This window comes from Phacochoerus africanus, chromosome 10 (assembly GCF_016906955.1).
Source record: "Phacochoerus africanus isolate WHEZ1 chromosome 10, ROS_Pafr_v1, whole genome shotgun sequence".
Lineage (NCBI taxonomy): Eukaryota > Metazoa > Chordata > Mammalia > Artiodactyla > Suidae > Phacochoerus > Phacochoerus africanus.
In genome coordinates, this window is record NC_062553.1 from 12,757,384 (window position 1) to 12,783,987 (window position 26,604).

Sequence of the window (26,604 nt, forward strand, 5' to 3'; positions counted from 1 at the left end):
ATTAGGCATCTTCCATCTTATTTTTCTAGGGTGATCTCGTTCAGTGAGATGAAGAATAATATTAAAATAAATTTTACATTTATACCTTAGAAAGATACAGTGGTTAAAAAGCTGGAAGAACAAAATACAGTTCTGTTGAAAAACGACAATGCCAACTATCTTTAGCATGAAATGAACATGGTACAAAGAATTGAAAACGAAACACTACCCTCTATTCTCCATTGATGGTGGTCTTTTAAAAATATGTGTGATATTTTAAGGTGAATGATAGTAAGTTCTTTTAAAAAATCATGATCAGACTCCTCTCTTTTTTTATGATATACTATTTGTTATAATATTTTTAGTTATCCCTAGGGCAAGAAGGGCATTATTTTTAGAGTTGATCCATCTTTCATAATGGAGACATTAATTTGATCACCTTTAAAATTTTAATTTTATATTTTCTTTTCTTTCTTTTTTTTTTCCAGTTGTACTCATGGCATATGGAAGTTCCCAGGCCAGGGATCAAATCTGAGCCGCAGCTGCCACCTATGCCATAGCTGCAGCAACACCAGATCCCACTGTGCAGGGCTAGGGATTGAACTTGCATGGCCTCAGAGACAACACTTGATTCTTAATCCACTACACCATAGTGGGAACTCCTAAAATTTAATCACTGAATGTTAGTCACTGCATGTTAGATATTACTGAAGTAGGTATTATATAGTTATTCAGTTAAGTAACTGAATTTTTTTTTGGGGGGGGTCATAAAAATCTTCTAACCTATTAAAATTTGAGTTTAATTACTGCTTTTAATATTTTAATCTAAGACCTGATTTTTTTTAAAAGGTAACAGAAATTAAGCCACCATTACCTCCCTGACTCCACAAAAAAGACTCCCCTAAAACACGCAATGTATCAATGTAAATTTATGTTAAAAATAGCCTTATATTCCCAAATGTAACCTGGCACTCTCTCATGTCAGGGAAGTAATCAGCAAGCACTACCATACTCTTATATATCCTAAATTGTCTAGCACCTATAAATAAGCAGAGTTGGAACTAACTACATTGGCAACTTCAGTGTTTATGTCCCTTTTTTGCTAGGTTCTAGTGGTAACAGTCTCCCTGAGGCACACATTTTGTCAGATCAATATAACTGAGTAAAACCCAAAATTACTTGCTGAATGCAAATTCAGTTTGCATTCTAAATTTAGCATTACCTTAAAATTACCTGTATATGCCTTTCTCTCTTGCTAGGTTATGAGTTATCTCTGGAAAGAAATATTCATCTTTATATCCATGGAATTTAGTTCAATGATATGAACAAAGTATTCAACAAGTTTGCTGATTTATTGGAAAAAAAAAAAAATCTTGTTCCTTGACACTCTTTAAACAATACAGCCTTAAAGTGGTTCCCAAAACAGTACCAAAGCACCTAACAACTTAATGAAGAATATGAGACTGATACCCTAGGATTATTACATAGGTCATAGTGTTTATCAATTTAGCCATGAGATATTTTTACTTTTTTCCAGATGGTCTCAAAGTTACTAATTTATCAAGACAATAAATATTTACTAGCCTGTAGTGTAGTAGTTAACGTCTAGATAGTTACTTGGGCATATTTATTTGTTAAATTGTTTTCTATATTTTATATTAGATCAGGTGCAAAAACCAATAATAAAACATTTACATTAATGATGTCTGTTTAGAAGCTTTCTATGTCTCTATCAAATGCACTTTAATTTGCTTGAAATCCTGGACACATTTAGATGTGGGGAAATGCTCTGGGACATTTAGCAGCACCTGATTTCATGAGTTTCATACTAGGTGCCAAGAAATTCATGTTATCCAAATATTTTGGAAATATTAATTAAAACTAAATCAGCTATTCTTTTTCTACCATTATCTCATTCTTTACTCAAGGCACCTACAATGAAACTTTAAAATTAAGTAGAGAAAAACTTACCTAGTTGGGATTTTGAATAATAGTTTGCCATTTGTCCACTGTTGCAAGATTGTCGTTTATGTCTTTTTGTTGACAATTCTGTGGTCTTCCACGGTGGTCTTTTTCTTTTGTTCAATTTGCTAAGAACTTCAGAATTATCAGGAGGATTCTTGTCATAGTTAACACATTTATTTAATTTACTATTGTCAAGTTGGCCGGGAAATTTATCACTTGAAGGACTATTGGCTTTAGCATTTTCTATTTCTTTAGACTGCTTTTTAAAAGAATTTTGCCTAGGAGAATGGGATCTTAAGGTAAAGCGCTTTGACTCTTCTATGTGTGTCTGAGGATTACTTTCACTGTCAACAGGTTCAGGAGAGTAAATAATTGTATTTAGCTTAAAAGTATTTCTGTGTTCAAGATAGTTGATCTTCCTCAAAAATATTCTACAATCTTTTAAGGTTTTCGACCTCCAATTATTTGGACATACATTTCCTAGTCTTGGTCCCTTTTCAAAATCTTTTTGGCTGCAATTCTTTCCATTCTCCTTTGCTTCTGACTTAAATTTAGTCTCTACACTAGCATGCGTTTTGAAGTCAGAGATTGCCACCTTCTGTTGCAAAAAGTCATCCCTGATCTCAGGTGGCAAAATAAACTGATTATCTACTGTTTTTTTTCCTTGGAGTTGGATGTCAGCATTTGCTTCCCCCTTAGTCTTATTTAAAAATTGGTTCTGGCAAAAAAACCTTAAGTTCCTCCTTTTAGACATCCAATCACCTGTTCCATGGCTGTGCAGCTTTCCCTCTCTTCTCCACCTCTCATGCTGCAACCTTTTAAACTCAGTTCTTTTTAATCTAGTTAGTGTTAAATTACTTTTCACATTTAAGAGTGGAGAGCTAACCATTTTATGCAGTATATGCAACTTCCCTGCTGATTTTGAAGGAGAAGATAGTGCAAACTTTTTAAAGTGCTTTCTGAAGGGACTGGTATTAAAATCAGAATATTTGGTCCCTAATTTAATTCCTCTGGTGTTTATTACTTCCAAAGGGTTTCGAGCATTTGCTTTTCTAACTAGTGAAAGAGACTGTGTTTCTGTTGTTTGCATAAACCAGGTACAGAGTTCATTCAAATCATACTTTTTCTGAAAAAGCATTTTTACAGGTGAAACTTCAAGTTCTAAAAGACAGGTTTCCAAAGGGCTTGCTATTTTGAAGTTATTATTTTCAATCTGTTCTCTTTTTTTATGAACACAATTCTCAGCCTCATCTCCACTTACATGCACCCAAGCATTTGTTATTTGTTCAAATCTATTGTTTAATTCCTCTAATAAGGAATCATTTGGAGTAGAAGCAGCCCACCACCTAAGCAAAGGATCTGATGAGATTATAGGGTCCAAGGATACTTCGGAAATGGGTATTAATTTATCTTCCAAACGCTTTTTTGCATTCCTTGAATTTCTAGCTCCTAGGTTACCTTTGGAAGCTATTTTAATCCTTGACTGCTTATGTTTGTCCTTCTGACTTTTACCTTTCTGCAAATGGAGTTTACATGATTTATGGAGCAGAGCATTTCTATAAATAAGTGAATTAGAAGATGCTAATGAATGTAGGAAATGCAGAGATGGTTTTCTATCCCTAATAGAATGTCTCAAAGGTATAGTAGCAACCATACTTTTTGATCCATTCTTAAATTCGTCAGCTTCAGTGTGCCTTGTATCCACGGAGTGTTGGTGATCATATTTTTCTTCTGGCAGATTTTTTTCTAATGTATTCTCTTGTTCTAAAGGAGGTAAGCAGCTGCTAATACTTACTTCTCTCTCCTGAGGTGAAATTCTATTAACAGTCACAGATATGCCAGAGATTTTCACTTTTGCAGGTCTACCAGGTTTCCGAATTGCCAAAGGCTTCTGATTTGGTCGAACAATGTTCTTGGAAGGTTGAGGTATCACAGACTTGTTCTTGATAGGTCTAACATATTCAAAGCCAGACCCCAAGATCTCACTTTCAGTAGTCAAACTTGAAATAGCACTTATTCTTTCACCCGAGTCGATTTTATATTCTCTAATATTTCTGAGACTGTTATATTCTGTTGTAAAATCAGCAACATTGTTTAAAGACATTACATTGCCTCTGTTTACACTTCCTTCAGAAACATGCCTTTTAGTTCTTCTTGACCTTCCATAAATAACAGTTACTATAATACTCTTTTTATATACACCTTCTTTTACTTCTGATATGAGAGACTCTGGGCTTTTCTTTTCAGCACTAAAAGACTCTTTCTGGCAAACGGTAATGTCTGCTTGGTCAGTTTTAGGTTTTGGTGGTCTTCCAATTGGTCGCTTAATCTGCTTCACAACCTGGGGACCTATTTTTTTAGGTCTCCCTGGTTTTCTTTTAAAAGATGAATCAATAGCACTGCTTGAATATTCCTTAGGTTCCTCTTGTGGTTTATCACTATTCATATCATCTATAAACATTGCAGAGGAGTCTGTAGTTTCTTTCGCACAATTAAATTTGCTTAGTTCTCTTTGAAGAGTGTCACTGTCATTAAGAGTAGAACTATAATTTTCAAAGTTAGCATTTGAGATATTCTCATTTGTTCCCTTTCTGTTTCCAGTTACTTGATGGGTTAGTAGTTTTTTAGATGGAAGATCAGTATTTGATTCCGAAGTACCGACTGAAGTTAAAGTATATTTGACTCCTTCACTGCTTTTAACCTCAGATAAAAACATGAGTTTAACAGGACTAGAATAGCTGGAAAAAGAAGAGCTTTCAATGACTTTATATTTTGTTGGTACATTTTCAACACTGGAAATCAAGCCACCTGTATCTAAAACAGATGATTTTTTCTGGTTATCAAGTCTCCTGTTATTCGAATCTTTTGTAGGTATATGGCTGCTTTTAACACTGGTGGATGGTACTCCAGATTTTGATAAACTCTGCTCTTTGCATGCCATTCTATGTATAGGAAGAGTCAGATTTCTACCAACATTTTGATCTTTACCACCAATTTCGATCAATTTCTTGGATGCTTTATATCCTTCTGATAGTGACTGATTATTCCAAGACTTTGTTATATTTATTGTATCTTCCAAACGTTCCACAACAACTTGTAAATTAGAATTCAGTGCAATTTTGTTTAGATCTATATTGTGTGAGCTTTCAATCTGAGTATTTTTTACTGGATCTTTTTTTTTTGTAGATTCAGAAACTTTTTTGGCCTTAGGGGATTTTTTTAAAACATAATTATTTGTTACATAGATAGAATACCACCCTGGAGGTACAATATTTCGTTTAGTTCTATTCAAAAGTCCAGAGACATTATTTTTCAAAGAGTTTTGACCACTCTCTAATTTTGAATTTGCTTTATGATTTTGCAAAAAATTTTTTCCAGCCACAGATTTCTCCTGTGATCTTCTTATGTTCATTTTCTCAGGGGAAGTTGTTTTAAAGCTTTCTGAAAATGTATCAAAAGCCGAGTTAGTTCCTAAATTATGAGGAGGTAGTTGCAATGACTGTAACGTATAATCTAGTGAAACCGATGTTTCTGCTTGATTTTTATCTTGAAGGCTTCTAGTATTTTGTAACAAAGGCCCTTGGCAATGGCAGAATTCTTTGTCTGCTGAAAATAATTCATCATTGCGCAAAAATTTCCTTGAATTTTTTTCAGTGTATTTTTTTCTTATAAAGTTCTCATCAAGACTAGCAAGCTCTCTTTTTATCTGTAAAGATTGCCTTCTAAATATGGGTGAATCAGGAGAGTTGTGCATTGCAAACAAGTTTTCTTGACGCTTTCGAAATCTTGTCTGGATTATTTTATTTTCTACCTTTTTATCATGCTGACTCAGTAATTCCATAAAACTGTAATCACTGGCTTTTGCATTATGCAAGAGAGAGGTTATTAAATCTCTCAATTTTAAATCATTATCTGTATTACAATCACTGCTAGATAATTTTATAAGGTTAGTCATATCTATCGTTTCTATTGATTTTAATTTTTCATTAATACGATCCATTAAATCTTGAAAAATTACAGTAGCTTCACCTTTTTCATGATTTGTAGTACAATTATTGCTGTCTTCCAAGAGCAAAGAATCAGAGTTACTGGATTCTTTAGTTTTATGCATTTTACCTTCATGATCATCTTTGTCACTGCTTATTTCTGCTGGAGTGAGAGATGGAGGCTGGTTAATGTTTGTTTCAAGTCTGTTATTTTCTAAGGCTGAAAGCTCTGAGATGACATCTTTCAATTTTTCAAATCCTTCAGTCTGTACAGGTGACAATGGTGGGGGGGAGGGACTTCGAGATCTACAAACATCTTTAAGACTTATTGATACATCGCATACTTCCCTTGATGAAAAAGGAGTCTGAAAGCCTGATTTTGTGGAATGAATGTCTGGTAACAATCCAGAACAGCACCTGTGAGAGTTATAACTGTTTGCAGTTCCTCTATTCACTACTGTCTTAATGTGTTCAGTAGTTACAGTTTGGCAAGATAAACAATGTAAATCTTTAATACAGACTGGCAGAGGCACAAAACCAGCTCTTTGTCTTTCATTTTGTAAACACCCTCTTTCTGCCAGCCTATATTCACAACTACAGAATAGACCATCTAAATCATCTTCAATTAGGGGATTTTGAGATTCTGAAGACACAGTACATGATGTATTACAACAGCAAAGAGAAGCAGCATTCTGCTCTTGGGCTAGAAATTTCAACATAGCCAAAACTTGTTGCTGATGATGTATGCACAAAGATTCCAAAACTTTGCTTAATGCTGATTTTCCTTTTTCCATTTTAGTAGCTTCCTCTGATTTTGCATCAACAGTTGAACTAAAAATAAAAATCAAACAAAAAATGAATTACAGCAAAAATACCAATATCATAAGGAGTTTTAATTTTAACAGAGTTTGAACAAAAGATGTTTTGGTATTGCTGGACTCCTAACTCCTATGGAGAGCTGCAATAATGACATCTTGATTATTGTTTAGCCAAAGATATAATGAAGCACTGATGATAATTAATTTCCTATGACAAAATGTAAGAGTTAAAGCAAAGCCCTATATTTTGCGATATAAAAGCTGCTGCTGATAGATATTATTATATTTAAAGACTGCCAATGTTTAGTGCTTTGGATATATTAAGAATATTTAATGAAAGTGCTTCAGAAATAGTTAAAATTTTTGTAAAGTAGACATTTTATAAGTTATTTTGATAGTTATCAATCCATATTAGAGCAAATGAAAAAAAATAAGATGTAGGATGAAATCTTTATCTTTATTTAAAATAGATATATTTTTCAAGGTAGTAAAAATAATAAAGAAGTTTTGCAGAGTCACAAAGGAAAATTAAGGGATTTAAATTTCACATAAATAAACGAATGTCTTTTCTAAGATTAAACTGCAGGCATTTTAACCTAGTAAGAAAATTAAAAATTTAAGCTATTTAAAAATGAAATCTATTTTAAATTGATTTTAAATACTAAAGTAATTATATCAAAACTAAAGGCATTACTTACCTAATTATTTAATTTCAAATGCTGGAAAATGTCCCACTGCAGAAACTAACATAAATCTAACGTTAACTAAAACCCAGGATTACTTAGCAACCAATGTAGAAGTCTAAAAAAAAATCTTTTTAATCCAATACCAGCAGCAAGAAGAATAAAATATATTAAAAGAATTCTGTTTCAGAAAAGTATCTATTTAAAGTAAACATATCACCAAACTCTGTACATGAAAATAGCTTCCCACTCATGATCTCTTGTATTTGTTGTTAGTTCCTGGTTTGTAGAAATTTTATTTAGGATTGGAACTGAAATATGCTGATTATGAATTGCTACAGAATATTGTATTTTGTTTAAATAAAGGGCTATGATGTTCAAGAACATAAAAAATTAAAATTTTTTTTACAGTAAAAAGTGAAATTCTTTTAAATTTTCCTCCCTATAACTAGCTTATTTCACAGATAAGTCTGAAATATTTTATCTACATATTATTTGAATAGCAAAAACACCAAATTTCACAAATTAGATCAAAATTTTTCTAGAAAGATGTTTCCTAGATTCAACCAATGTTGAACTACTAAAACTAACATGTGATTTGACATACAGTAGCTATCAAAGTGAGAAGAGATACGAAAGTATAATAAAAAATTTTAAGTTCACTGCTACCTCCAGACAGATGAAGACAAGACATGACCTCAGTATCCCCTGCTTTCTGAAAATAACTTTTTGTAAATTCTGTCGCAGTTGGGAGTATAAAATGATTGAGCTGACTCCCAAGATTCACTATTAGAAAATTCAAAAAGCATATGTAGAGAAAAGAGACAGGAGGAAATGCTAACTATCAAATAAGAAGATACAAGTGACATTATACTCTTTTCCAGCAAATTAAAAATTGTAATTTTCGCATAAGCAAAAGAAAGCACAAAGAAGTTCTTACAGACACACACTTCTAACAGGTTTCTTTAAAGTTATGTTATGGTCTATTAAACATATTTGTGACTAAGTAGTTAGAGAGATTTCACATGTTTCTCAGAAAAATACATTGCACTATATTTTAAAAATTAATACGCTTTTTAATAGTTCCTGAAATGCTCAAATGCTTTTTTTCTGTTAGTATAGAGTAGAAATAATAAAAATTAATAATGTGTTAACTATTCTGAAAACTCCTGCAAGATTTTTATATCTCTCTTTTGACATTCTGAGGAAGTACTTTAAGAGTTTCTTATTCATTTATTATTTTTAATAATGGAACTTCAAAAATCTCAAAAATATCACAGTGGCTAGTAATTTCTATCTAATGCTATATGAAGAATAGCTTTAAAAAGTTATTAAATATTTAGGTATTAAGATTATATATGCATCAGATATTAGAAAACTAAGGTCTCAAATTTATAAAACTCCACAGTATGTTTATTTGGCTTCACTTTTTTTTATTTTCCATATTCCTTCTATGTTAGAATGTCAGAGGAAAACTTAATGAGTAAATAATAGCTAAATACATATAAACCTCCAATTAAGAATTTATTCTCAATTGACTATATAAAGATTCTAAAATGTTATGTTTTACAGCTCTGTTCTTATTGCTAAGAATTTTTCTAACTTTTTCCTGTTTGGTTTATAAACAAAACATCCTGCCTATTTTTTGCATGTTACTATCCATTTTGCCCATTACAGGTTTTGCTGTTGAAATTGTTCTCTTTGGAGAAAAGTCAATTTCTAATATTAGTATTAATATTAATAAGACTGCTTCCTGGAGTGAATCAAAGAAGCCAGTGTAGTCAGTTTTTTCTTTTCTTTTCTTTTTCTTTTTCTTTTACTGAATGAGTAAATCAATCACACACCACAGTGTTGTAAATTTAAGTGCAAAAGCATTGAAGTGCTTTACTACAAATTACAACCTAGAAACACGTTAACTGAACAATTAAAATTCATACAATCAGATTTAGATATATAACAACACAAAGTAGAAACAGAATTACAGTACATTTACAACACAAGACAGATACATGAATTCATTAGAAAATATTGTAATAAATAATTCATGAATTATAGTGCAATTGATTTATGCATAAATATAACTAATTGCCTAACAATCAGTTTATATTAACAAAATCTGTCAAAATCAAGGCAGCCACAGAGTTTTACTAAATTACTGCGACAATGGAAATACTGCAATTAAAAAACAAATACAAGTATTTGTACTGTAAACAACTAAAAAAATCAGTCTCACTAAAGTTAGTATACAATTTAATATAAAATTGTCATTAGCTACCAGAAATGGTTTAAACAACTTTACTGAGCAGTAGTTTTCTAAAAACAGAGGCACTGTTTTTTTTCTTTTCCTTCTTTTTTTTTTTTAAATATAAAATACTTGAGGAACATTCAAATAAGTAGAAAGCACATAAGGGTTGCTTTCACCTTCATTAAAAGTCTGCTGAAACTGGATTTTTCAGAAAATTGTCAATTTATAAGTAGTAACTGGTAACTAAATTTATAAAGTACTTTGAAAGTTTAACATAAAGAACATCTTAATAGAATCACTGGGGAGAAGGGGAACCCATAAATTTCCCTGCCTTTCCTAGTTTGTATAATCAAAAGTTAACTCAATTATTAGAAACATTTTGTTTCTTTTAAAAGTTATGGGTTGATCATTACCTATAAACTATCAAAAAATATTTAATTTACTATTTCTGACCAAAAATAAATAATACAAGTACTAAAATGCTGCAAATTAACTATAATATTACCTATAAAACTACTGATCACTGTGAAGTCAATAGCAAAATGATCCCTGATTTTATGAATCCTGTAAAGTTTTTGGTCAGGTCATCTTTTAAATGATATAAAAGTGTTCTGTTAAGTATCCCTTTACTATAAACTTCTCAATCAATTTATTAATGTAAATATAGTGTGAGGAATAAAAAAGCTCAATACAATATAAATATTATGTAATGCATTCAAGCCCCCAAATTTTTGCAAGTAAATTCTGTATAAAGAGGTCAATAAAATTGTGTTGAAACATTTACTTTATCTTTAACTTTGTTTTTCAATGGGGGGGGGAAGGGGAAATATATTAAATAATCCAAGTTCTGGCCCTCACAAAATATGGCTTAATTCTTTAAAAAGAAAGATGACCCTGACATCTGCTGTTTTGCAATCTATTATATGTATACTTTCTTGGGGTGGGGGGGAAAGAGCAAGAGGATTCATACCCTAGTATGCAGGTAACATTAATAGCTGAAGAGGGTTCAGTATAGATCTAAGAGACCAAATAACTATTTGGTTGTGTAGTTTCTCACTCTTCAGTTTCTTTAAACATATGTGAGCAGTTTTTAAATGTAATAGTTGAAAATCTCTTTAGTATTACATGTACATGTGTGATCATGAGATACACACAAACACAAGTGTAGTAACACATGTATTTGACAAGGTGCACTTATTTTCAAACTTCAGCTTTAAGTATTCCTTTTGGACTTATGAAAACTGGCTTAGAAAAAAATGATCAGAACCTGAATTTTAACAGAGAAAAGGGGCACTAGGAGAATTTTGAGTTTATGAAGCAAATCCCCATTCTTTATATGGAGGCACATGCTTTGTAACATTTTACCACTAAAACTGCATACTCCATAAATCGAACATGGATACTCTGAACCACATTTTAAAACTGCTATATAAAATTACTGGTCTCTCTTATGAGTCTAGTAAAAGTTAAAATGCACTGCCCAGCTTCTAACTACCCAATTAGTAGAGAGTTTACATTACTGAAAGTTCAAAACAGCTTCAGTGTTAAATATCTGTAAATCTATTCAAGACCCTGAACAAACTGCAAATTTGGTTATTAGCAAAATGATAATGTATCGCCCACCAAAATGAAATCTGTAATTCATTTTGATAAACTGAAAATGTTTTGAAATGTCACAGCAGCAAATATATTAAAGTTACACTGAGGTTTTTCAACAGTAGGAGTGTGTCACAATCCTTAAAATTTAAAGTAGTCATAACATCAACTAACCAGCACATTTAAACCAAAATTATCATTCTCAAGCTTTTTCTGTGCACATTATAAACATGCTCTAAGCTGCATTCCAACTTTCTTTTCTAACCTTACGACATTAGCTTATTTTTCAAATGAAAAACAAAATTAAATTATTTTAATAATTAAATTTAAATTACTTTTTGTTCTTAGTATTCCATCTTATATTAAAGGATTCTATAGATGCTGGGGTTAAATATGTGTCAGTTTTTTTTTAAGTATTTACCTTATAAACCCCAACTTCCTGCTAAATCAACTATTAAATGATAAATATTAAATTTCATTATACATATATCATTTAAGGTTTTCTTTTATATTCCTGGTGGATGCACTTGAGTGCATTTCATATTTCACAGAATGCACTGTAGTGTACTAATACTGTATATATTAATTTATATTAGTGTGGAGATAGCTGTCTATTTAAACTGATTGGGTGTTTGATATACTTACAATAACTGTAAGTATGTTACGTGAAAATGTTTACAAGCTATTAATATCATATTTCTATTATAAGATGGTTCAACTGAATGGCTGGAGTGGTCTTTCACCAATAAAAATGTTCCACTTTACAATTACTTGTTTTCCCACAATGCTTTATGCTATTGACTACTAAAGAAAACCTGAATCTTTGTCACCTATTTATACAAGGATTAAATACAAACTATCAGAATTAAGTAAGCAACTATATAATTCTGTCCACAGTGAAAACCCTGAATAAAACTTTTTTTCAAAAGGCATGTAAGTGGTTTTTGAACTGTAAAATTTCATGTCTCCTGTCAGAGTGAGCATCTGTAATTCCCACATGTGTGTATATAGACACACAAATACACACCTGTGCACATACACACACGCAAACACACATACACATACACACGCACATACACACATACAAACATTTTCCTAACAAGTAATCTACACAGGCTTGCTGCTGTTTTTGCAGCTGCCAGTCCCTGAATCTGTCATATTATATAACCCAGTGTCTGGTAATCGGAGTTTCTTCTTCGGAGGAGTCTTCAGTGTTCCAGATCTTTCTTTTACCTTGTATTCTAAAGTGCTGTGAGGTACCCCATAAATTCCTTGTGCTTTGGAAACACTCATTTTTCCGCTCATTACCATTGCAATAGCCTCTTCCATTATTTCATGATCATACTGCCGATAACGGCCACGTTTTTTCCTGGGCTGCTTATTATCTTTTCGATCCAATCCGTCTTCAGTATTTTCAGAGGTTCCATCAACTGTTCCGTTTTTAGAATTAAGACACAAAGGAGAGAGGTCCCCATGTAGAAAATAAGAGTCAACACTTGAGTGAGTTACAGGCCCAGAACATTCTATTTTGCTCTGTTTAGGGAGTATATTTTTCAGTTTTTGGAGAGCTGATCCTTCAAGGACTGGAGAGGTTTTGGAAACTTGATACATAACATCCAGCAGACCAGGACCATCAGGTTGTGGTTTTGAAACAGAACTTACTCGTAGCTGTGGAATTTTTAACTGTACAGTAGGATGTGAAGTTTCATATTGTAGGCTTTCATTTTTTTCTTTAAATTGAGTAACCATTTTCTGTAGAGTTAACTGATGGAGGTAACTGGAAGCTGTTGGGAATTTTAATTCTGAGGTTTCAAGTAGATTGAATTTACTTTTTTCTGTGCGCTCTGCTTGAGCTCTTGCCCACAAGGCTACTTTTTGCAGCACTGCACAAGTTTCTTTACTGTCTTTATATGAGTAACTATCATTGAAATCTCGAGTTTTGTTTTTAAAAGATGCAGGCTTCCCTGCTGGTAAGGCTTCTAAGTGGAGAAGTAAAGTTTTTTGAGGTATGCCATAAAGTATGCCTGCTTTATTTATGTCCAGTGCTCCAGACTGAATGTCTTTCAAAGCTTTTGAGAGCAAACCATCTGCAAACTCAGCACTTCTTTCCACATAGTCCTCTCTGTTTCTGTGTAGTCTCCTGGATGGATGGAATGAAACGATGGTAAACTGATGCATGAGAGACTCTCACACAGCTATGGAAGGGGAGGGTCCACTCCTTTATTATACTCCTTGCTTAGGTAACATCACTGCTTATGACTCTTTTAAGTCTGTGAGATGTAGTAGTTACTCCTTATCAAAGCAAACGCTATAGTCCTGGTAGGACAATGTGTCAATCATACGGTGGCCTCAACGGGCAAACCTTCCAAGAACATAAAATCCTAACTCAGTATTTGTAAAAATATTCTCATGATGTTGCTATTCCTCTGACAGATGCTTGCTGAGCAACACTTTAAATTTTTTTACAATTAGAGTTCCGTTATATAAAATACCCAAACCCTAAAGGAGTTTTTGTTAGTAGAAACGTGACGTTACCGCTAAACAAGTAATAAAAGAGTCAACCCCTTTAAAGGAAATTTGTAGCAGCAAGAATATTTCCAAACACCAACACCCCGTATTTCCACAAGACTAATTTTTCTCTAGGTAAAAATTTAAAATTTGAAACAAGTAGATCAGTTATATTTAGGTAAAATAATTTTATATATTATACATGTTATTTCTATTTCGAATGTATCACTGTAACTTTCAAAGTTTCTCAAACAGAAAGCTCACTATATAATACCTTATAACTCAAAAGCTATTACAGTCTTAGTTGAAGCAAATTACATTCTACATCTGAGATTTAAACGTGACTAAAAAACTTCCTATGCAATTTGTTAATGGGAAGATGCAAAAGTTACCAAAAAAAAAAAAAAAAAATCCCCAAATCCAACAGAACAGCATTTCATTATTGTTTATTTAACAACAGCTTTCAAAGCATGAAAGGACTTTCTGTGGTGATTACTAGATAAGTAGTCTGCCACCACACCTAAAACACAATGAGAAAAATCTGAACACTATAAGTTAGTTACAAGAATTAGTACGGTACTTTTAAAATTGGTTGATTGTTTAAGAAGTTAAAAGTGAAATTACATATTCTCCTTAAAATTGCCTCCTAAATATTGAACTTAAAATTCTCTTTACTTGGTCCTGCTTCTTAGTTTGTATTCTATGATTAAGTTGGTAGTTCATTTTAGTAACATGAACTGAAGTTTGGTGATTGTTCTGATAACTTTTCTTTAACAGAAAGAATAAAAAAGAAAGAGAAAAGACAAATGAAAGGTATGACAGACACACACACTTATGAGTGACAAAAATTCTGGAAGAAGACTATATATGTCAATCTATTCAGAGTAGTTTTAAGAGTTCTCTGTATAATTTTATATTAATATTAAATTATATTTCCTAGATATTGCTTACCCAGCCATTGAATTTTCAGAAGAAGGATCACATATGGATGACTCTTCAGATTTTATGCTGGTTTTCTTTGTAGAGAGATCTAACACTCCATCCCCTATAATTTTTGCAAGAGAAAAAACTTTATATTTGTGACAGATAGGTAATCCTTACATTTGTAACATTTCATATTTTGATGATCTACCAATTCATGACCTAAAAATTAACACGTGCACTTGATATGTGGCTGTTACCAACTCATGTTGTGGTTTTAGCAACAGAACATGACTGGGAAGGCACTACATAGGAAAAAAGAACAGAGGAAGAGCAGGCACTGCCAAGTGACATGGAGAAACAAACAGACTATGATATAAAATCTGTTTAAAATCCACCATTGGTCATCTTTCCCACTGTTTTGCAGTGAACAACCACTTGACTGTTCATTCAATAGAAACATGACTGTTTTCTATTCAAGGATGCCCAGATGATGCTTTAGGAAAGTAGGAATAATGTACGTCAAACAAAACAGAGAGCATAAAAAATATGATGATGAATAAGAGAACAATAATTAGCATTTACTAGTACTAGTAATATGTGGAATATGTACTAAGTAATCTGTGACTCTGTACAACCAATTTATTTTTTAGAATTCACAGTACAAAATTTTACTGTTTTAAATAATGGAAATGTGGAACAGTGGAATCACTACCAAGGTAATAAACTATATCTGTGATTGGGTGAAGATACAATAATAACATTTTAGGAAAAATAACCTGTTAGTAAAAAACTGCCTATGTGTTTGCTACTAAAATGTAGTTATTTTTATTACTATTATAATGTTTAATTTACATAAATAAAACTTCAATAAATCAGATATATTAATCTGATAAACTTTACAAAGAATAAACTATGAATTTAAAACACAGCAATAAAGACTGTGAATAAGTCACTACTGGTACCCAAAAAACTGAAAATTAAAGCTATAAGATAGAAATCATTATAAGAAGATTCATATTTTAAAAAATACTAAAAATTTCAATGGGGCTTAAAAATAATTCAACTATGCGTAAAGCACTGTTTTAGGAATCTGGAGAAGCAGCAGTAAAAAAGCATATGAAGTACTGTTCTCACGGTGCTTATTATGATCTAGTTAGGTAATTCATACACCACCACCAACAACCATATTTCAGGTTGATGATAAGTGCTACTTAGGAGAAATGAGGCAGAGTGAGCTGACGGATAATGAGGGTAGGGGTAAGGCAGCTGCTATTTTATTGAGTGTTATCAGTACAGGCCTCTTTGACTTGAGCAGAGTTCTGAACTCTGCTCTGAAGGTACCAGCCAAGCAGATTATCTGGGGGCAAGCTTGTACGAGGCTCAGTCTGTGCAAAGGCTATTATAAGGAAATCATATCTGGAATTTTTAAGGAATAGCAAAGAAGCCAGAGTGACTGAAATGAAATAAGAGTAAGATGAAATAAGAAATGTTAAAGGAAGTATATCACAAAGGGACTTGTAGGCAATGGTAAGAAATTTGAGTTTTATTTTGAAAGGCACAAGAAACCACTGGAGGATTCTAAGCATAAGATGACACAATTTTGTTTTTAGAGGATCAATCTGCTGTGGGGAGAATGGACCGCAAGGCGCTATGGGGTAGAACAGGGAAACCTGTTGGGAAAAATGCTATGCTATTTCTCATCTCTGAGCTTTCACAGTTTCACTTAGTTTCCTCTGGCTAGAAGACTCCTGGTCTTTTCTCCTCCTTCTATCCTTGCACTTATCCTAATTCTCACCAAACCTCACTCATCAATCAGGACACAACGTGAACTTGGTTGTTATTATTCTAGGTCCCTAAAATTGCAACACTTAACTATATTATTTAGCATTTAGCAGGCTATATTCTAGTGTTAGCTACCAGACTGTAAGTTATGTGAAGGCAAGACATGTCCACATTACATACCATGTCTATACAATAACACATCATGTTATTCACTGATGTATCCCCCACTGCTGGCACACAGTTAAGTGTTCAATACATATTTACTGAATAGAATTTAGAAGTACTAAAAGACATTCAGTTATTGCTAGAAGCTAGTATGCTGAAGAGAGAAAAACAGACTGGAAGAGACAAAGTATATGACAGATGGTACCTTAAAAATTGTTAAATGAAGTACTTGTTCCAGTTAACCCTTTCAGCCCAACTCATCTCAACACTCACACTTCCTGTGCACCTAAATCACTTGCAGTTCCTCAAATGTGCTATGCAGTGTCAGGTCTCTCAAACTGCAGTGCAGTTCATTTGTATCTCAAAAACAAAAGTAGAGTGCTATAAATATATTAAAGAAGAAAGAAATGAGTTCTGTCTTCTCCTTTATTACCTCATTTCTCTTCTTCAGCAATTAAAACTTCAATATTTTAAGATCTTACAAGACCACCTTCAAAAAATCATTACTATCTAATCCATATTTATGTTATCACTGAATTCACTCATTTTGACTTTGCTCATGTTTTACGTAGCTTATAGCATATAAAACAGTCTTCATAAGTCTGTTTTTTGTCAATGTTACAGAATAAATTAATGAAATTTCTCCAATTCTAACTCTTCTAGACTTTTGATATGATTTAAAGTATTTATTCCACAAACTATAAATAAGGAAAGGAGGTGCAGGGAACACCTTCCTCTCTTTTACATTAAGCATGACAGCTAAGCTGTAGCTCCCTAGCTAGGGCAATAAAGGTATTCTTGTCCTTTTTTGGACCACTCCTAGGTTGATGGTTTGATAGACAAATATGGCCCCGGTTACGGCTAATTTCAATCGTGAAGATGAGCGAGACTTAAGGCCTGTTCCAGCTTTAAGAGAACTACCCAAATCAAGCCTGTATTCCTGATTCCTCTTTTTAAAGGAACGCTACTCAGTGATCCAGGTAGAAAAGCTTTTATCTTTCCATTCCTGGGCTGCCCATGTTATCTATAGAAAATCTCACTTTTTGTTAGCAGTTTTATCACCTATATTAAAATATTCTGCTGATAGCAAGATTCTTTTTCCCATCATAAAGGCTGCAGCTCAAGAGCTAGAAAAACTGTCTGAAGTAGGAAAAAAACAAAAACAGAGGAGGGGAGAAATAGTTTGGGCACTAAGACTGAGAAAAAGAGGAAAATCAGTAAAGGGGTAGAGGGCATTTTCTCATTCCTGCTGCTGATTTACATCTATAAGCATCCTTCACAATGGAGATATCATATCACAACTAGATTGTTTTGTGTGTATATATTTTCAAGTCTAATAATTAAATTGCTGGGTGAAAACTAAACACTTATTAATTGTACTAAACGCTGCAGGGCAATACGAAATAAGTAGAAGACAGACAGAGACTGAAATTTATCTACCATTCATTTATCGGTAGGTATTTAGGTTGCTTTAGTTTTTTACTATTACCAACAAGGCTGAAGTGAAAATCCTCCTAAGTGTCTTCTTGTGTTCATGTATAAGAATCTTTCTAAGATGTACACCAATGGCGTGTAAGTGCTGCACAACAGGGTATACGTTTTGAACTTCTGCAGATATTATCAAAATTTTTTTCCCCACAACTTTAACACCACTTGCTATTGTTGAGATTTAAAATTTTTGCTTAACTGATGAGTAAGAAGAGCATGCTGCGGGAGTAAATGAATAAGAGTGTACTTAGTATGTATTTATGTGAATCTCTAAAGGACAGGAAACTGTTTTTCTTACAGATGCATAAATAGGTATTATCAGAGGTTGCTTCCAAGAATTAAAAAAAAAAAAAAAAGATAGTTCCTCAAGAGAAAATCTGTCAGAAGCAAATATGATCAAATAACACACTTACTAGTTCTGCGTGCCAGGAACATGGTTATTACACTGCATTTTGCTGTATATGTGAATGTTTACCCAATAATAAACACAAATTGTTTCCATTTAATGGTTGTAGATTGAGCATCAACAACAAAATTTAATTATTTCTCATCAAACACTAATGCAAAAGGTATATACAGTTAAGAGAGGCTGTTGTAATCTTTCAACAAGGTCAGGTAATTGTATACATGACACTACGAGAGATAACTTTGAAAATGGACTGGTGTTTGAAAAATTAAAACCATGACCAAATTAAGCAATTTCTTGCATATCAGGAACTCTGGTAAGTTCCTGATAAAGAATCTATTGAAAGCAGACAAATACAACCCTCAACTACAGAACTGTCTTTCACTCCTCAAGGACACCATTTCTTTCTCATCTCTTACCTGACCTCTGTCCATTCTTAAGTATGCTCTGTGCTCACTTGGCCTGGTCAACTTTTTATACATCCTTCAGAATCATCCTCTCAAAGAAGCTTTTCCTAATTTGTCCCCAGCCTTCTTTCAAACTCACTTAGTGTCTCTTGTATTCTTCCATACAGTATTTATGTCATATTATAATAATTTGCCTTGTTAAGCAACTGAAGCCCCATAGTATTGTAGGGAATTAGCAACTATGTTTAGAATTTATTTATAATTTATATCTAATTAAGTATACTTACTTGGCTGATTTTTTTCACAAGACTCACTTCTAAGCAAGGGCCTGAAAGGAACAGCACCTCAATAAAGACCAATTCACTGACTCATCAAATGACCTGCTGAGTTCTGTCCCACCAATCCTTAGCATATAGCACTGTAAACAGCAGACCCTGACTGACAAAATAATCATGAAATCAATTAGCTTAGTTCAGCTAGCCAGAAAATGACAGCACAGTCGAAAAGTTGATAACTAGATGAGAAGCTAGCTTCACATGAAGAAAACGCCACTTAAAGAGTCTAAGAATGATTTTTTAACTATCAATTTCTATATTCATTAGGTTCTAATAACCAGATTTTTCTTCAGAAATGTTGTCTAGATTGATGATCACTAGCTTAATGATCAATAACTTAAATGACATTACAGTACATTAAAAACATATTTATTACCTTCTCACAAAACTATCGGTCTCCAATTGTTATACATGACAAATTCATCAAGCTCAGTCCTTATGTGAGTATGAACATAAGTTAAAAGTTGTTTAAAAACACACTGCCTATCATCAATATTAAAGATGTAAATATCACTAATATTCAGTACAAGAAAGCAAGTGAATTTTAACAAGAAAATATCCTATACATTTTATGCTGTTGGATAAGGGGGAAAATATTCCAAATTAAATTTCATAATAACACTAGCAATAAAACTTTCATCAAAGCCACTGCAATTTAACACAATACTTTTGATGCAAACATACACTAACAGGTTTAAATAAACACCTTAATGCTATTTCTACTTTCTCTGATCACTTCTTATCTATCTCCTTGAATGGGTCTTCTTATCTTTCTTTCAGCCCCTCAATGTTTTGTACTAGTCAGGCTTTGGTTCCTTTTGCTTTTCCCCTAATGTACTCTCTAGGAGATTCCCCTGATTTCAAATACTTATCATTTATATTTAACTGATCTCTAGAAAACATAACTTACATAAAATCTAAATACAGAAAACTATAACATTTTTCCATGCTGTATATAAAGTGTGCAGAACACTACTCCAAGAGCATACGTCTTAACCCCATTTAAGGCTCACACAACCAATACATACATAGATTTTATTTGTAAATTTTAACAAAACTGAAAGTGAAATAAGAGGTTAATTATCTTGCCCAAGGTCACACAGCTGTAAGTAGTGAAATGCCATTCAAATTTAGGCAATCATATTCCAGAGTCAGCATTCAACTACAATTCTAATCTGTGCAATGTTTTAAAAAGACAAGTTACAATGATGGTAATGGTGTAACAGAATTGCCACTATCAAACAGTACCAGTTCAGGAATACAACGCTTCTGGAAATGCTCTAGTAATACGCTATGAAGTCTTAAAAATGTTCATTCTTTTAGGCATCTGTTTTAAGAAAACAATATTTGACAGGAAAATGGTCTTATATACAAAGATAAACCAAAGATTTCAGTACTGATTTCAGTATAATATACACACTTATTATATATAATCTCACTCTATTTTCCTGTTTTCCCCAAAATTGCCATAATGAGAATATATTAGTGAAAAAAAAAAAGCAACATGAGACTCTCATACTGAGTGAAATAAGTCAGAAAGACAAATACCATATGATATCACTTATAACTGGAATCTAATATCCAGCACAAATGAACATTTCTATAGAAAAGAAAATCATGGACTTGGGAGAATAGATTTGTGGCCGCCAGGGGGGAGAGGGAGGGAGTGGGAGGGATAGGGAGCTTGGGGTTATCAGATATAATTTGGAATGGATTTACAATGAGATCCTGCTGAGTAGCATTGAGAACTATGTCTAGATATTTATATTGCAACAGAACAAAGGGTGGAAAAAAATGTATACATGTAAGAGTAACTTGGTCCCCATGCTGCACAGCGGAAAAAAATATAAATTAAAAAAAAACCCATAAAAACCCCCACAAACTTAATACCAAAGTGTAAAAGCAATCACTTGGGTTTATCCAAATTTTATTTTAAAACTGTTTTTGTTACTTGTTTAACCATTGAGTTAAAGTTTCAGAGTCATGGAGGAAATAATATAATATCAGAGTAGTACCTCAATTAAGGCTTAACAATTTTTCCTTCCTTCATTTGCTTTCCTCTGCAAACCATTTTTTTTTTCTTTTAAAGAGAGGGATTATTGCTTTCTTGATGTTTTTATTTGGCTCATACACAGCTGAAATCCCGTAGAATTCATTCACCTACTATTAATACTGATAAAGGACAAAATAAATCAGCATAAAGTGCTTATAGTACATTTAGAATGTAAAATTAATTCTAAAATTAATTAGAAAAAATTACTGGTAAAACTAAACAAAGTTTCAGTACTTTCACCAATGGCAGTTTAGAATTTCATTGTAGTTCTTTTTTCTTTCTTCAGTTTTTTTCTACAAGTACTGAAATAAAGCAATGTTTTCAAAAAGGCATCCAGTTAATACCTTGAAAAATATTTTAAAAAACACATTCTTTTCTCTTGTGTATTGTACTATTTTATTCCATACGTTTTTATTCTTTAAGTTTGAATCGAACATTTAAAATGTGGGATGCACACTTATTACAACAGTATCATACTGGAAGACTTTAGATTTGCTTGCCCTTGTCATGCTCATCCAAAAATGATTTATGAAGTTTCAAAATCTTTTTATTGAAATATGACATTCATAACAAAAGTGAACATAAGTACAGTTTAATGAGTTTTTCACAAACTGAACATTTCCGTATAAATAGCACCTGAATACCACCATCAACCCAGAACCCCCTCCACCCACCATCATATCTCCTACGGTCACTAACTTGCAGCCACCGACACTATCTTAACTGCTAACAGCTTTACACATGCTCTTTTAGGCAGCAAGTCCACTTCTAGGAATTTGTCCTAGGGTAAGAATTAAGACTATCAAAATGGATCTGCAGAAAAACAGTAACATATGGATGTTTAAAAGTATTTTAAAAATTCAAATTACAGAGGATTATATAATGAATGACTTGTGCAAATGAGCCCTGGGAGGAGAGAGAGAGTGACAGTAAGTGTGTATTTCTTTTTTTTTTTTTTCCAGAAAATGATTTGGAAGGATTGAAAGCTTAACTGAAATAGTTACCTCTGGGTAGATGAATAAAAGGTCAAGGCACAGCTTTACAGCTCATTTTTCTAAATGGCACAAAGGAAACAGTAGGGAGTAAGAGAGAAAATGCTCTTGCTCTCATGGAATTTACATTCTAGTAGGGCAGATAAAAAATAGATCAATAAAAATATTTTTATAAGGTGATAAGACCTATAATGAAAACAAAACACAGTAAGAGGCCAGAATAATAACAATGGCAAGTGGGAAGAAGTTACTACGCTATTTGGAATAAATAATTAGGCAAAACCTCCAAGAAGGTGACTTACTTTTACAGCTTCGAGGTGCCCACGGCTTGCAGAAATTTCTGGCCAGGGATCAAACCTGCACTATAGCAGTGACTCAAGCCACAGCAGTGACAAAACTAGATCTTTAACTTGCTGAGCCACCAGGGAACTCTAAGTTGTTCTTCAAAAAAATTTATTAAGATACATTGCAAACATACAAAAATATAGAATGATTTCCCTCTCCTTCTATCCACTCTTCAGTTTCTACAATTACCTAGACTTTTGCCACTTGCTCTATTTATCCCTCTTAAGTATTTTAATCCAGCTATCATTTCTACATTCTTATGCATCTTTAAACATATGAACATTTTCATACATAATTGTAACAATTTCCTAATACTTAGCGTGTACTGAAATTTCCTCTAGTGAGTCCTAAATGTCTTTTTAGAGTTGTTATGTTCAAATTAGGAGTTAATTTGTCTGTATTATATTTGATGGCTATGTCTTCTAAAATTTATAGCATCCCTTTCCCACGTTTTTAAATACAATGACATTGACTTTTTTAAAGAAGACAGGTCATCAATTCTATCAGAAAATCCTTTACATTATGGTTTGTTCTTTTTTATTTCCTGTGGTGTCATTTACTTTGTTTTTACATTTCCCAATAATTTCTACAAACTTGGAATTAGCTCTAAAGCATATGATTCTCAAATATTTAGATCTCATAATCTCTTCACTCTTAAAAATTATTGTGGACCTCAAAAAGCTTTTGTTCATGAGAGTTATATCCACTTATATTTACTGTATTACAAATTAAACTGAAATGTTTAATATGCTTAATTGATAACTCTATAAAGGTTAATGTATACAAAAATATTTTAATGAAAAATAACAAAATAAGTGAGAACTTTACAAAATAATTTTGCAAGTCTTTTTAATGTCTAGCTTAATCAAAGACAGCTGGATTCAATGTGTTTAAACATTATACATCAGCCTTTGGCTGACTCCACCACACACTTGTGAGGGAATGAGAGTGAAAAGGACAAATAATATAATTATTAGTTTTGGCTTGGTATATCCCCTGAAAGAGTTTCAAGGATGCTATGGGCGTCCTGAACCACATTTGAAAACTGGACTAAAAATCTGCTTAGATTCATGTTCAATATTTTTGGCAAGAATAATTCACAAGCCTATTTTCAATGATGCTCAAGTGATCAGTGCATTCTGATGGCAACACCCTGACTCTCCATTGTAAAGTTCCCCAAGTTACCTTTCCTCTAATAATTTTATCTTCTGATGATGCTGTTTGATTTGATTATCTTATTAGGAGTTGTGAAATAGTAATATTTTAAGTCTATTGTGTCTTCCATATTTATTAGCTGAAATTCTTCTTTAAGAATCTTCATTAAAAGGAGGCTATTTGGTTGTTTTGGAAAACAACTTGTAAAAGAAAAGCAGAATAAATGCTTAATTCTTTCTTCTATTCATTTTCAAAATAAAAAGTTGGTATGCTATGTTCTACCAATGTGTACTAATGACTTTGAGGAGCACTTTTGTTTTTTTGATTATCATGAACTAATGGACTTTAAAACATTCAACATATTTCAGCTGCAATCATTCTTCCTTCTGATGCGTAAATGTTCTCATGTTTGGCCAATGGAGAACTCTTAACACTGCCTCCTGTATTTGGTTGACCAATTAGTCCTTGGCACTTCTTGCTTGCTGGCACTAGATGTTCCAGGCTCATCTTGTATATTTTCTGATCCAGACCTGGATTCCAAGGATGCCTGCTTCCCTTTAAAGGAAAATAATGTTGAGAGACCACAATCCAGGTCTAAGTTCAATGCCACTGAGCTGTCATGACATTACTTGTAGAATACTTCAGTGGTCAGACCAAAAATTTCATTATTTTTGAAAAGAAACTGTGATTTTGCACTGACATTTCAATCTATATTACAGGGTTTTTAACTTGTTGATTTTACACTTGCTTCTTCTTTTACCCTAAAAATCTTGGTTTCCTACAACAGTGTTAACATGGCTACATATTTGATTTGTCCTATAGATCCAAAATAATGAACAATGGCAATATTATTACTAATAAACTAAAAGGAAGTTCAGGATTTTTTTGAAGCACTACTTGTCTTTTGACTTCATTCCACCAAGAATGTATAGTCAAAACACTGGGTAAAGGAATTCCTGTCGTGGCTCAGTGTGTTAAGAACCCAACTAGTATCCATGAGAATGTGGTGGGTTCGATCCCTGGCCCCACTCAGTGGGTTAAAGGATCCAGTGTTGCCACGAGCTGTGGTGCAGGTTGCAGATATGGCTCGGATCTGGTGTAGGCCAGCAGCTGCAGCTCCAATTTGACCCCTAGACTGGTAACTTCCATATGTTGCCAGTGTGGCCCTAAAAAGCAAAACAAATAAACAAACAAACAGACTGGGTAAAGTAACCTGACATAATTCTTTTTTCACTGTCAATATATTACTAACTTGATGTAGCCAGGTTCATTTGTTACACTCTTTTTCAAATTTTAGGGATTGCTTTAATTTTTAAAAACGTTTATTCTCTGTGATAATGTTGAACATTTACATAAAACTACACAACTAGGTCCATTTATAGCATTTCCATCTTGCTCCCTCTACCTCATTTACTTCATCCCTTTATAGGTAACCATGCTTATTAGTTTTTATTTTTCTTGCTTTATTAAAAAGAACATATACTTCATCCCTTTATAGGTAACCATGCTTATTAGTTTTTATTTTTCTTGCTTTATTAAAAAGAACATATATACTATTTTGCAGCATGCTTTTATCTCCTAACAATGATACTTGGAAAATGTCACTATAAAGAGATCTTTCCCATCTCTTTTGTTCAAAAGCCCAGTTTTCCACTGTGTGGATGTACAATCATTTAGTTAACTATTTGGGTTACTTTCAATTCCTTGCTCTTATAAACAATGCTCCCAATGAATAACCTTGAATATACAGCATTGATATTTATATAATTATAGGCTCAGTTCCTTGAGATTGTGGCTCAAAGGGTAAAGGTACACATTATTTTAATAGATAGTCAATTCTCCTCCATAAGGATTGTTTCAATTTGTATTCCCTGAGTGCCTGTTTCTTCACTGCCTCATCAAATGGGTTATATTGCTAAATTCAGATTCTCATCAGTCTAACAGGTATAACCATATATGAGTATATTTCCTATGAGTTTATGAGCATGTTTCCCTATGTTTAAAGGCTTTTAAAACTTCTATGAATTGATAGTAAAACAGTGCTCATTTTTCCATCTGGTGGTTGATCTTTAAGCTCTCAACTTTTTTTTTTTTTTTTGGTCTTTTTAGGGCTGTGACCATGGCATATGGAAGTTCCCAGGCTAGGGGTGGAACTGAGAGCTGCAGCTGCAGGCCTACACCACAGACACAGTGACGTCAGATCCAAGCCACAGCTGTAACCTACACCATAGCTCACGGGGCTACCCCAGATCTTTAACCCATGGGAGCAAGGCCAGGGATCAAACCTGCATCCTCACACACACTAGCTGGGTTTGTAACTGCTGAGCCACAACGGGGTACTCCAGCTCTCAACTTTCTGAAACTTTAATGTATTAGATTATTAGTCCTTTATTTTAAAATAGAAGCTACAAATAGTTTTTCATAGACTGCCATTTGTCTTTCAATTTTTCTAATGGTGCTTTCTTTTTATCACACAGAAGTTATTTTTATACACTGGAATTTATCATTCTCTTACTGTTAACATGATATTCTAGTTGAAATATAAATGATGAAGAGGGGCAAGCAGAGAAACAAGAAGATCCGAAGGCCAAGTAATGCAGGCAAAGTGACTGGCTAGAGTGAAGGTTCAGAACTGAAGTGAGCTTGGTATGTGTCAGAAATAGATGGTGTGACTTGCACACACTAAGCCAGGAAGAGAGGAAAAGGGATTAAAGTCCTGATAGGTACACAGACACAAGATCTTAGCAAAGTCATATAAGTCACGGAAAGAAA

The 26,604-nt window shown here is 33.0% G+C and overlaps 1 protein-coding gene across 10 annotated transcripts in view; it reads right to left on the bottom strand.

Moving 5' to 3' along the window:
* The window catches only part of LCORL (ligand dependent nuclear receptor corepressor like), a 156,477-nt gene that overhangs the window by 17,736 nt on the left and 112,137 nt on the right, over window positions 1-26,604 (bottom strand). For 3 of the 10 annotated variants that reach the window (XM_047799549.1, XM_047799548.1, XM_047799550.1), the window contains 2 exons: window positions 14,732-14,825; window positions 1,951-6,761 (listed from right to left, as the gene is read on the bottom strand). The exons of 1 other annotated variant lie outside the window; for it this stretch is intronic. In XM_047799549.1, coding sequence (XP_047655505.1) covers window positions 1,951-6,761; window positions 14,732-14,825 — 4,905 coding nt within the window. Of the gene's footprint in view, window positions 1-1,950; window positions 6,762-9,216; window positions 13,413-14,731; window positions 14,826-21,724; window positions 24,388-26,604 lie in introns of those variants that run through there. 6 more of the 10 variants (XM_047799553.1, XM_047799554.1, XM_047799551.1 and 3 more) reach the window with 5 other exon arrangements.